Source organism: Psittacula echo, assembly GCF_963264785.1.
Source record: "Psittacula echo genome assembly, chromosome: 7".
Lineage (NCBI taxonomy): Eukaryota > Metazoa > Chordata > Aves > Psittaciformes > Psittacidae > Psittacula > Psittacula echo.
In genome coordinates this window covers 2,706,130-2,719,184 of record NC_137740.1, presented here as the reverse complement: position 1 = coordinate 2,719,184, position 13,055 = coordinate 2,706,130, and the positions used below count along the sequence as shown (strand labels likewise).

Here is a 13,055-nt window from a genome sequence, read left to right as displayed (position 1 = left end):
TGAGCTCCAGAGGTCCCTTCCAGCACAAACCGTTCTGTGACGCTGTGAAATAGCTCCAGTTGGGTCAGTGCTGTTGGATTGTGCCAGGTTTAAAACTCCTCCACTGCTCCTAGAGGTAATGCAGGCAGACACTGAGCTAGGTTGGCACCGAGACTGCAGGAAACCGGGCGCTTGCTCAAATCGTTTCCACTTGCTGATTTTCAGTCTCCCAATTTCCTGAAGCTTCAGCAATTCATTTGCTCCCCATATCAATTCCCTTGGCACATGGTGTGCAAATCATGTGCAGTTGGGAGAGATTAAAGGTTGAGTAATTAAACTACAAGGTGTAATTCCTGCAACATAATAACAAGCTCTTCCTATGTGCTTATTTCCATTGCAGCTTAACCAAGGAAATCTCTGCAAACAAGTCACAAGGTGTCACTGCTGGAGCCTCAGCCAGAGAACCTGGAAAACAGGAAGGGAATGGGGGTTTTTGTGCTCTCCATGAAAAGAGAATGAACGGGTAGAAGTTAAGACACTTCATTGAGTGTGTTTATAGCAAAAAGTCATGTTGCATGAGAGTTTCTATGGAAACCTTTTCGTAACTGAATGGCGGAACATTTTCAAGTCTCATAAATGTCTTTTTAAGAACCCATTGGGGAAGTTTAGCTTGCGTTGCATCCTTTATGCCAGTTTTCCATATTTAACAAATTCCAGTGGTTTTAAGGACAAAATATGAGGGTGTTTCAAATTCCATCTCTGCTGGCAGGGATAAATCACTGATGGGTTGATCAGAGCAAAACAAAGTGCTGCTAAGATGCCTGTTCACTCATTGTACCAGTGATGCAGTTAATCACAGCAAAGATTTTCTTATAGATCATCAGCAGCCAGAGATAGGGCTGTAAATGAGAGAGCAACAGAGATCATAGAATCACAGAACAGTTTAGGTTGGAAAGGACCTTAAGATCATCCAATTCCAACCCCTTGCCATGGGCAGGGACACCTCACACTACACCAGGTCACCCAAGGCTCTGTCCAACCTGGCCTTGAACACCACCAAGGATGGGGCATTTACGACTTCTCTGGGCACCCTGTGCCAGCGCCTCAGCACCCTCACGGCGAAGAACTTCTTCCTTAGATCTGACCTGAACTTCCCCTGTTTCAGTTTGAACCCATCACCCCTTGTCCTGTCGCTACAGTTCCTGATGAAGAGTCCCTCTCCAGCATCCTTGTAGGCCCCCTTCAGATACTGGAAGCTGTTTGATTTCCCCTAGTGAATGCTTTAATTCCATGCTGTGATTTCACTGTTTTTTGATGTGAAGTTATGTCACCATTTCCTGTGAACTATCACCCTCAGTTTCCCGTTCCTAGAAAACAGGGCCCTTACAGAGAATCTGAGACAGAATGATTTGAAATTGTGATTTTGCAGTGCATTAACACAATACAAACACTGTGGAGGAGTGTGGGGTTGTACCTGCTTTTGCTAGAGATTCAAGGAACAAAAGACACAGAAGACTGGTGATTCAAAGCAGGGAAGGCGTTGATGTACAGGAGAAAGCATTGCTGAGGCTCCCCTGTGAATATCTTGTCCTTTAGGGCTATGGCTGTACTGACAATACTTGTTTGATCTCATTTTCTTTTGTTCTCAGTTATTATTCCAGAAGCTGGATTGGGTTTGTGGTGGTTTATTTGGAGGTTTTCTCTCTTGTGTGCTGTCTTTACATACAACCGTCACCCAGATCTGCTAATGATATTTATTAGCTAACAAAGGTTGTAAATTCTGCTGCAAAGAGCACAACTCCCAAAATAGACCATTACATTCCGTTTCAATGTAAGGATTTCCTCAACATAGTTACTCACTTTGTAAGCTCCAGCTCTTGCCTCTTTTATCTTTTCCCTGTTTATTTGCAGACCCCTGTGTTACAGCCTGGAAACTGAGCAGAAGCTGCTAAGCAGTCTCTTACCGAGGTAATCCATCACTGCTGAGGCACTCCGGAGCAGTGTTACACCACATTTAATAGCTGCCGGATTCCACTTGAAGTGTTCAGCTGTGGGCAAAGTCACTTGAAGTGGTTTTGTGTCTGTGTGGAAGAATGTTTCGGGAGTAAAGAAACATCCCAATTTTGGGCATAGGCAGCAGTACCTGACATATTCCAGGGGCTGTACATGGTACGTAAAGGCTCCCTTAAAGGGGCATGAGCACAGTGAAAAATATAACTGTTTATTGGCAACACAGCTCCAAGTGAAGCGTGTGCCTGTTGTGCTCTCTGAAGCAATCTGGTGCCCATCTGGCACCTCTTTGCCAAGGCGGGCACTGCTGGGATGCAGCCTGATGGACCTGCAGTCTGATCCTCTATTTACTGCAATTCCTAAGTGCTTAGAGACTGAAGCATTAATCAACATACCTGTGGTATTAAAAGGAGCTTAGCAGTTCATTGGGAGGACTTAGCATGGCACAATACCTGTCTCAATAAAAACTGCAGCCTACACCTGCCAAGTTAGTTATTCTAATGGTTAATTAGTGAATTGCAACCTTGCAGAGCAACTCTGTGCTACCTGCAGAGAGGGGTTACAAGGTTCTTACTTCATCAGAATGCTGATGGTATCAGTTGCTCACTGTGCTGTCCTAGCTTGGTAATTTGATATGAAATTCCCTTTGTTTAACCATCCCCACTGTTCCTGCACTGCGGGATGATACACTGAGAACACCAAACGTATTTAAAGTCATTGGGAAAATGGTGGAAGGAACTTCTTTTGGCACCTCCGGTCTATTTTGGAGGCAATTGCATTTGTGAGATGTGTGATTGAGCATTAGATGATCATCACTGGACTAATGGCTGGTGCTGACAAGGGAGTCTTCATCTCTTGGTTTCAAAGTCTCACTTTCCTAATGAAACAAAAGGAGCAGCTAGAGCTGGAACCAGTGGGCACAATGCAGGCTCAAGAGGATGGTACTGGTTGCACTGTGTTCACCTGAAGTGGGGTTAGCAATCAAGGGAGTTTATGTAAGCTTCAGATTCACAGCAGCTGATGGATTCCACACCCTCTCATTGCAGGAAACACAAATCACACGGTTTCAGGTGCTAGGAAATTGTTCAGATTTCTCTTTTCTATAAGAAATCCCTTATGTAAGGAGCTCACACATGCTTCTCTGGTATTTTGTATACCTGTGAATACGAGATGGGCCTTTGAGATCCAGCAGATGTTCTAATCTTGGCTTTTCTTGGCTCCCACGGCTCTATTTTAACACTCTCATATCCCATAAAAATGAAAAGATACACGTGGCTTATGTGACTTCAGAGCTGCAGCAGCATGGGTAAATTAATCTTCAGCTTAGAAGAGCTACAGGAGCAACTGCTGTGGATGGGTGCATTACTCTTAATTAACAAGGAATTTAATGAACTGAATTAAATTACTGCAAAGTGCCTTATCTGCACAACAGCATCGAGTCAGCAGTGCAGCCGAAGCTGCAGATCACTGTGCTTTTCTGCGGGTTTTTAAGTAGAGCTTTTTGCTTTCGTGGCAATTTTGAAACATAATGAAAGCACATTAGAAACCTGAAGACTGTTTAGAGGACAAAGCTTAACAGGTAGGGCTTTGTTTTGAAAGCAGCACAAAGTAACAGTATCCTTATACAAGCATATCCACCCAGTGTCTGCACAGAGGAGGAGGGTCTATAATCAACAGGACAAACTTCTTTGAGGAAAAAGATGGCATTCTTCAAGGACAACACATCCATGGAGCGCTCTCGCTGTCCTCTTCCTCTCCTGGGTACAGCGGATGGAGACTGTTACCGCTTGAATTTATCCTGAGCTGCAGCATCTAAAAGTGAACTAGAAACAGGGGTAGTAATGGTCCTTCTGAAGACTCTTCCCTACTCCCGTGGCAGGGGTTAGCAAGGACTCTTGAAGTTTGACCAATGTATTTTCACTGTCACAAAGATTAACTTGTTGGATGAGAGAACTGCATGTCTGCAGTTGATGGGCATTGAGGTTGATACGTCTGTGGCGGTTCAGACACATCAAACTGCATGGATATGTTTGTGGAAGTTCAAAGGAGGCTGGATTGTTGGCTTGCGCAACCTCCCTGCTGTATTAATGTGCCCACTGATGCTCTGGGGGCAGCTCTAATGGGCTGGAGTGGTTTACTTTACTGGTGCCTAATCTTGATTGTTCTTTTCATCCACCAGGTCCCTGCTTGAGGGAGCTCAAAGCATTGACATTTGGGTTGAAGAGGGGTTATTCCCTCAGGACAGATCAGTTATTGGTGCTGATGCCTGCTTGGCTGATTTTGGTTGTATATGAGGAGGTGCATGGCCTACCTCCCCGTTTACATGGACACCTCCACGGACATCAGCAATATCTCTGCTATTTCCTGCTCTCTTCCCACAGCACTTTGTAGTTGCTTTTTAGTGCAGGCAATTCCTTAATCTACCTGTGCAACATCAGCTACCTGTGTACAGCATGAAATGGGAACACCGGGAGGGAAAGACGAGAGGAATACTTTCACCTACAAAAGACAACCTTTAAAATGAGTATCCCTAAAGCAAGAAAACCACATTTCTCTGGAACTCTTTACAACCAATACTGCAGCCGTTCTGCCATTAATATCAAACTACTCATTCCTGAACTACTTCTTTCAGCAATGTGCTTGAACTCCTCATGAATTGCACTCAGATACAGCTGCAGCCTGGTGTAAAAGCCTAAACCAACAGGCAGGCAGCTTTTGAGAAGGAAATTGCTATAGGTAAGATTAATTATCAGGAGCATACAGGGTGTACGTGTGTCCACCTTCAAGCTGGCTACATTAATGTTGTAATTAATTACTCTGCTTTCACTCCTTCCTTAGCTTCACTGAACCGTGTGATGTTTGAGCAGATCCATAACTTAACTGTAACAGCTTCACCTGGCAGTTACTGCTGAGGAGGTGGTTGGGTGTTGCAGTATTCCAGCTGGAACACATGTTCCTCGCAGAGCCATCTTTTTCATGGTCCCAGAATAATTTACACCACACAAGCTATGGTTGATAGGCTTGAAACGGGTTTTGACGGGACAGCATTCAGCATCCCTGCTTCAACTGTACAGCTTCACCTGAAAACCAGTTTGTAAATGGGCACCAGAAGAGCTTTCACTTGAAGTTTTTGTCTTTTCCAGGGATAATTTTATAGGTAGCGTGATTAATACTTTGTAAATCCTTGGAATTTAAGAAGCCTGCACCTCCCAGCTTGTGCTGGGATAGGAATTTGACAGTTTTAAAATGCAAATCATCTGGAATTTCATAAAATAGGAGGTATATACTCATTATTCAGTTACATTTCTCAAAGAATGGTGAGCTATGGAAGTCGTTTTCTAATAATATTACCTTTTCCTTAGCTCAGATCTCACACTAACAATTTGTTCTGTCAGCTTTTCCTGTTTCTTGGTTTAAGTATGAAGGCTAAGCCAATACTGTTCAGGACAGGCTGAATGCGGCAGTTCAGAGAATGGTGAGGGTTGGACAGGACAGTAAGATCATCAAATTCTCCTTTGTCACATACGGACCATTTACAAATGCCCTTCACACCTCTGATTTCCAAACCTTCACTGAACAAAATGCAGATCCTGAAGGAGGAACATTACCTGTTTAAAAAGATGATAGGAAAAGGAAGCCCTGTCACTCCTGACACAGTTTATAGTACTCCACCAAAAGGAACTTTCTTGTTTGCTTAGCAGGTTTTCAGTTAATTCTAGAAGTCATGAGGGTCCAAGATTCTTTGTAGCCTTCACTTGCTGGCTTTGCTTTGGACTAAAGCAGTTTCTTTAAAATTGCACCTAGTCAAGAATTATCATCCAGAATTAATTGTCCTGATGAGAACTTCGTCACATATACCCCATGTGAGACCTCACTTGGAGCATTGTGTGCAGTTCTGGTGTCCTCAACATAAAAAGAACATGGAACTGTTGGAACAAGTCCAGAGGAGGCCACGAGGATGCTCAGGGGCTGGAGCACCTCCCATATGGAGACAGGCTGAGAAAGTTGGGGCTGTTGAGCCTGGAGAAGAGAAGGCTGCGTGGAGACCTCAGAGCAGCTTCCAGTATCTGAAGGGGGCCTACAAGGATGCTGGGGATGGACTCTTCATCAGGGACTGTAGTGACAGGACAAGGGGTAACGGGTTCAAACTGAAGCAGGGGAAGTTTAGATTGGATCTAAGGAAGAAATTCTTTACTGAGAGGGTGGTGAGGCACTGGAATGGGTTGCCCAGGGAGGTTGTGAGTGCTCCATCCTTGGCAGTGTTCAAGGCCAGGTTGGACAGAGCCTTGGGTGGCATGGTTTAGTGTGAGGTGTCCCTGCCCATGGCAGGGGGGTTGGAACTGGATGATCTTAAGGTCCTTTCCAACCCTGACTATTCTATGATTCTATGTACCCAATTTAACTCAAAGTGAGTTTCCAGTTTCCTTTTCAAGACTATTATTTTCCAGGTCTGGATTCTCTTTTGCCTGTTCTTTGTGGTCAGCTTCATAACTAAAAATGGGTACAAATATTTGAATGAGTCTTCATTCATTTATAGCAATGATGACAACGTTAAGAGCTAAATGTACTGTGTTGTAAATGAGGTTGCAAGTAACCATGTGAAGGAGGAATGAATTTTCCAAGAGAACAACATATTTCTGTCACAGTAAGTGCTGACGAACAGAGTGAAACATTATTACAGATGGAGGCTTCACAGAAGAGGCAATTTCTTTTGTAGTGACTCGCAGAAACACTTTCCTTCTGGGGAGGTGCTGTGCTCTTCTCCTTTGCATCTCCTTTCCAAGCTCTGTGCTTGCACATCCACCATTACCGGGTGCTTTGCCACAACAGGGTGGCTTTTGCTGCAAGCACAGCACCCAGGCGTTGGTTTACCCAGTTGGGTGCTTTGCAATTTGTTTGGTATGTTTCTGATGAAGAATGAGACTAGAATGAGATGATCTTGGGCCTTTGCGCCTGCTGGCCCCAGGCAGAGCACGGGGGTTCACTTGAGAGCTTCTTTACTTTGTTGTCAGCCTTGCATTTCAGTCTCTCTGGGTGGACTTGATCGACAGAGCTGAACATGAGCAGTTTGTGCCCAGGCAGCCAAGAAGCCCCCAGCATCCTGGCCTGGATCAGCACCAGTGCAGCAGCAGGGCCAGGGCAGGGATTGTGCCCCTGTGCTGGGCACTGGTGAGGCCGCACCTTGAATCCTGTGTTCAGCTCTGGGCCCCTCACTGCAAGAGAGACATTGAGGGGCTGGAGCGGGGCCAGAGAAGGGCACTGGAGCTGGTGCAGGGCCTGGAGCACAGTGTGATGGGGAAGGGCTGAGGGACCTGGGGGGTTCAGTGTGGAGAAGAGAAGGCTCAGGGGGGACCTGATGGCTCCCTACAAGTGCCTGAGAGGAGGATGGAGCCAGGAGGGGCTGGGCTCTGCTGCCAAGGAACAAGGGATGGGACAAGAGGAACCGGCCTCAAGCTGCACCAGGGCAGGTTTAGATGGAGCTGAGGAACAATTCCTGCCCCAGAGGGTGCTCAGGCATTGGAACAGGCTGCCCAGGGCAGGGCTGCAGGCACCGTCCCTGCAAGGGTTCACACCCCGTGGAGACGAGGCCTCAGTGCCATGGGTTAGGGGTGGATTTGGCAGTGCTGGGAACGGTTGGACTGGATGAGCTGAAGGGGCTTTTCCAACCTGGCTGAGTCCATCATTCCATGACTTGTACCCAAGGGAGGTATTGACAGCAGGACTTGAGGGCAGCGATGCCCTCCGGGTGAGGTGAGCCGAGCCGCATCGTGCCTCACTGAGGGGGAACGGCAGTGTCCAGGCCTTGGCTTCCATTACAACGGCTTCTGGGGATATTTGGGAACCCCAAACTCTCCTCCTAAAACCTGAACTCAAGATCCACAACTGCGGGGAAGAAATTCCCCCCCTGGCCCCTGTTATCCCCACACATGTGGGGCACCGTTCGAGTTCACTCCTCACGCACCGCCCCTCGGGTCCAGCCGCCGCCGCTGCAGGGGCTCTGCCGCCCTCAGCCTCCCCCGAGCGGGCGTGGCGGGAGCGCGGCGGGGCTTGGCGTGCCTCCCGGCTCCCCGCGCCCCGCCGGCGGGGCCGTGCCTCGCCGTGCCCCGCGGCTTCCCCCGCCGCCCGCCCGCCCACCGTGGCTCCCGCCCCGCTCGCTCTGCAAGATGGCGGCAGCAGCCGAGCGCGGCGCGGAGCTGCCCGCGGAGCCACCGCGGGGGGTTCGGCCGCCGCTGGCGCCCGAGGAGGTGGCGAAGCGCTTGGAGAGCACCCGGCGGGAGCTGAGCAACAGGCGCAAGATCCTGCTGAGGAACCTGCCGGCCGAGAGCAGCAGCCAGGTACGGCCGCCGCCGCCTCCCTTCCGCCCGTGCTCCCGCCGCCTCAGGCGGGGCCGTGCCCCGGGGAGCGGGGCCGGGAGCCGCGGGGGAGCCGCTCCCCGGGGCCCGGTGTGGGTGAGGTGAGCGGTGGCTGCTCTCCTCGTCCCCGGGGAGTTGTGGGGCTGCAGCTCCGCTTCCTCCCGCCGCGGGTCCGCTCGGGCTCCTGCTCCCGACGCCTTCTTTGTTAGTGCCGGTAGCAGCGGTGCCTGCGGAGAGCGGCTCCAGCTCGTCCTCCCCGCGGCGGGAACCGTCGCCCTCCCCCGCGGGGGGTGACGCCGGGCCGGGCTCGGCTCCCTCCTCCCCGCCTGTGGGTGCTGGGGTCGGGCCCCAGGCCCTGAGGGAGCAGCCCCAGCCCGTGGTAAAGGGGGGTGAGAGGCTCCGCGCTTTTCTGCCCAAGGTGTGCAAATTAGCAAGGCTAATTAGTGCGGTAATTAATTACACGTGTGTGGCTGCTGCTGAGGGAAGCAGCGGCTGGTGGGGCCGTTAGCGGTAGTGGTGAGGTGACACCTGTGTGCTCGCCATCTCCAGATAGGCAGGGCGACTTTAAGGTCCTGCGGCACATCCAGTATCTGTGTAAAATCAGAGGTAAAAAGCTTCGAACCCGGCTGGTTTTGCCTCTGAGGTGAGCAGTGCGCAGTCAGGAAAGTGTTTTCCTGCTATCTCTTAATGGTTTAGGAAAATTCTGCTCAAATTACTGCTATTTGGAGAAGATCACTGAACTCTTTAATGCGTGTGAGTCAGGTTTGGAGGTGATTTGGTTGCGCAGTCGCTTCACCAGCTCCAAACATTCAACTTGATGCACAAGTATAAAAGTATAATTACAGCTTTTATTCTAAATGGCTCCCTGTTTCCCTTTCTTTCTCCTTCTAAAGCACAAGAGATATTACTACCTATGGGTGAGTGCAGCACATATACACTATCGTTTTCTCTGCATCTCCACTAGAAGGGGGCCCTTCATGTTAGGATCTTTCAGCCATCAATGTAATTGGAGCCAGACTACCCAGTTTGCCACTGCACTTGATGTTTTGTTCTCGTGTGTGTGGTGCCTGTAGTTCTGTTTGGCCGCGTTGTAGTGTGATTGTAGGCACTTAGAGCTGTAGATTATGACAGTTTTGCTATGATCCTCCACGATGTTTACATGCAGAGCCTCACGTCTATTTCTAGCAGCCTCAGGGCCTAATCAATGAGCAGACTCACCGCTTGGGAAACCCTGCTAATCTTCATCGTCACTTCAAGAAGCCATCCCAGTGGCTGTGTTGACAGAGTGAGCTTACTGCCCTATCACAGGATGCTTGCTGTGGATAGCCAGAACAGGATCACTTTGTCTGACACTCCAACGGTTGTGTTCCTTGCTCCTGTTGCACACAAGCAGGTACTTTGTGAATTCACATGGTTAAAAGCACATCAAGCTGTCAAGTTTGGCATCACGTGGTCAGACAAAGAATGCTATAGAGAAATACTAGCGTGAAGGTCTGATTTGGCAGCCTCACAGTGTTCTGGAAGTTTGCCATCTTGTTTTGATGACTTTAAAAGTAGCACTGGGATGCCTTTTTCTCTGCTTGTAAGATGCTGATGTTCCCCTGTTGTAGGCTAGAACAGTACCGCCATGTACAGATCCTGAAACACAGTTACAGAAGATGTCATTTTAGTTGTTAACATCATTGAGCTGTTGGTGTTGGTGTGTAAAAGCAGAATGGTTGTGCTGTAGGGGTGAAGTTTCTGTCCTGGAGCAGTTTTGGAAAGGAGAAGCCTGTCTGTGGTCAGGTATGTTAAGCATACCTGTGTATTTGGCTGTCATTAAATTACCATGAAACTTACCATTTCTTATGTGAAATTAGCACCCTTGGTAAACAGTGCAGACGTGTTTTGTCTGCTGGTTTCTTCTGGAAATGGTTGGTTAGCCAAGTAAACTCAGATAACTATTGATAACCTGGCCAGTTTGTTCACCCTTGAGAAAGAGATGCATCGTCAAAGTACAGCAGAGGCTTCCAGAATAGGGTTTCATAAATGGAATTACCAATCTCTGATCATTGGAGTGTTGGGTTTGCTGTCATTCGTTATTATTACATGAACAGTGAAATCAGGTAACAAACATTTTCCTGAGCCAGTTGTAGCTACATATTAACTTTATTTATTATTGTACTTGTAATCTTCTCTTACCTTTGGAGTTCCACCTGTGCTAAACTCAATTAAAACCAAATTACTCTTCAGGCCACGGAAGAAGTGTACCTTAGCCATGAAGTTTCTGAACCAGAAGCAGAGTGCCACAAGTTTGTAGTCTTAGAAACCAAACAAACAGACCTTTAAGTGTCGGAAGCATTCAGCACTTTGGGTGCTGGGTGGCTATTGTTATGGGGCAAAGGTTGCCCACGTTTGAACCTTGGCAAGTGAGATTTCTCTCTCAATGCATTTGGCAACATCCGTGTTCCTAACGAAGTCCAGAGCCTGTGTTCAGGAGGAAGGGTGGCCTGAAGAAAGCACTTTGCAGTCTGTCACACCATGGAAGTCAGCGTTCCCATGTGAGCTTTCTTCATGGAGTGTCAGTTTGAAACAAGTCCAGAGGGGGAACAAGCTAAGTTAAAGTTATGTCAAGAAGATTCTTTCTGTGTTGGGCTTTACAGCTCAACCTGCAAATATGTCCTCACAGGACTGGTATTTATTCAAGCAGTTCTCTCACTACAGCCATGGGGAAAGATATTTTTGTGACAGATGTGCAGTAAACATTTCTGTTAGCACCTTCGCTGTTCTTTGAAGGCAAAGGCTGCATTTACTGTTTAGCTGGCAAGTCAGTTGAGTCTCTACTGCCCTGTCATGGTGAAATCTTCCAGAGTTGCCAGTTAGTTGCCTGTATTCATCCTTGTCTGATTCTGCCAGCACAGTACCTGAACTGTGCATGTTCTCAAACATGTGATGTGATGTGATAGTGGCCTAAAAATGGACATCTACTGTTGCTGTAACCTCTCTAGACCTTGAGATGAGGTACCATTGACACTTTTGTGTTACTTTTTAGATTGCTGAACCTATGAAGTGAGACAGAAATGCACTTGTTGCTGCTGTAATTCCTGTTAGCAGGGTCAGGGTTGTGAGTAAAACAGCTTACCAGATCAATTCCTGTCGTGTTTTCCCTCCCTCAATCTGATGTTTTTCTATCCTGTAGCTGTATACAAACCATATGCAAAACCTGCTCAGTATTTTGTTCTACTTAGGGGACACTCCTCAATCTGAAGCTCTTTGTCCAAAGCTCAGGGAGATGTGTGATGTGGTAACACACCATGTACAAAGAATGTGGGACCCCTAAATGTTGTTCTGAATGTGCTTCAGGTTTTGAGGTAGTACTGTAGCAGTGACTTCTGCCTTACAGAGAATTCAGTACTGAGTATGGAGCAGGCTGCATGAAGGGTCACAACAGGCCCTCCTGTTTCATCAAGAACATTACACTGCATTCCAGCCTTCACAGCCTTTGGGAAGCCTTTGCAGAACATAAAAACTTTGAATTCGTCTTGCAACAGTGGGGAAGTGTTACATGCTCTTTCCAGAGTAATCATTTTATGGCTTCATTAAAATGAAAGACTGTTTGCAAGATCTAAGGAATCCTAGCAGGGCAGTGCTGCGTGGTGTTTGACGGTGAGGCAGGCAATCAGGTAAGATTGGCCTGTTGGTGTCTTGTCGGCATGAATAGCCTCTGATGCAGTGTTGTGGTATTGTGATGTTTGTATCAAGACTCTTTGCCAAGAGAATTAAAGGTACGCTTGGTTGTAGTGATTCATTTTGTTCTGGTCAGTGCTTGGCAATGAACTGGCAGTCTCTTGGTTGGATGTCTCTTGTGATTGCCTTGTTGTGTTTGCATCTCCCTGAACCTTCATCTCTGATGAACCAGCTAATCCGTGTCAATGGCAAGGAACGCAATGACATGTGATGTTCAAAGGCACGTATCACAAATTAAAGGTCCCTGGAGCTGTCCTAAAACTGCTCTCAGTGCTCTGGGAGGCAGGAGGACTGCTCTGAGCAGAGGGAGGGCGGGAAACAGTAACTTCCTTTCTCCTTTACTGGTAAGGAGATGCCAGGAACTTCAGGATGACCAGAGTGTAAGTGAAGCTGTACCTTACTAAATGTGAAGTTTTATTTTGCTGGAGTATTGTATGGCAAAGCAGTTCCTGTTTGTTTTTGTAATTACCCCAATGGATTAGAAGAATTGTTTTTGATTTCCCCCAAGTCGTTTTTTCCCTGTTACTGATTCCTTATTTAAGTGTGATAACTCCCATAGGAGCCATGGCTGTCTCAGCTGAAGAGCCAGTGCTGTGGAAGATGCACTTGCTTCCAACCAGTTTTCTCTGTGTTTGATTATCTTTAAATGACACCATATTACATGCACATTTCTGCTTTTCTTCTTGAACATTTGAGGCTAGGAAATAAATCTTCTAGAGGGGATGTTCTACTTTAATGTAGGCCATAAAGTAAAATAGGGCTGATTAATTATTTTAATACCCTGTAGTTCTTCTTTGGTATGACAGAACCTAAAGAAAGACAAAACATTGAGGTGTTGATAAGAAACTGGTTCAGTCCACCCGGGGCAGGGATTTATTGTGTGTTTTGGGACTTGATGTAACCGTCCAGGTTTGGGTTTTTTCCCCTGTGGTCTGTTCCTGATCAAAAGACAAATCACTTCTTAGCAGGATGCTATTTCTGGTGGGG

The 13,055-nt window shown here is 47.4% G+C and overlaps 1 protein-coding gene across 1 annotated transcript in view; it reads left to right on the top strand.

The window, feature by feature from the left end:
- Positions 1 to 8,153: 8,153 nt before the first annotated feature.
- The window catches only part of RAVER2 (ribonucleoprotein, PTB binding 2), a gene marked incomplete at both ends in the record, with an annotated part of 59,294 nt that continues 54,392 nt past the window's right edge, over positions 8,154 to 13,055 (top strand). The window contains one exon of the mRNA XM_080623838.1: positions 8,154 to 8,324. Coding sequence (XP_080479964.1) covers positions 8,154 to 8,324 — 171 coding nt within the window. The remainder of the gene's footprint in view (positions 8,325 to 13,055) is intronic.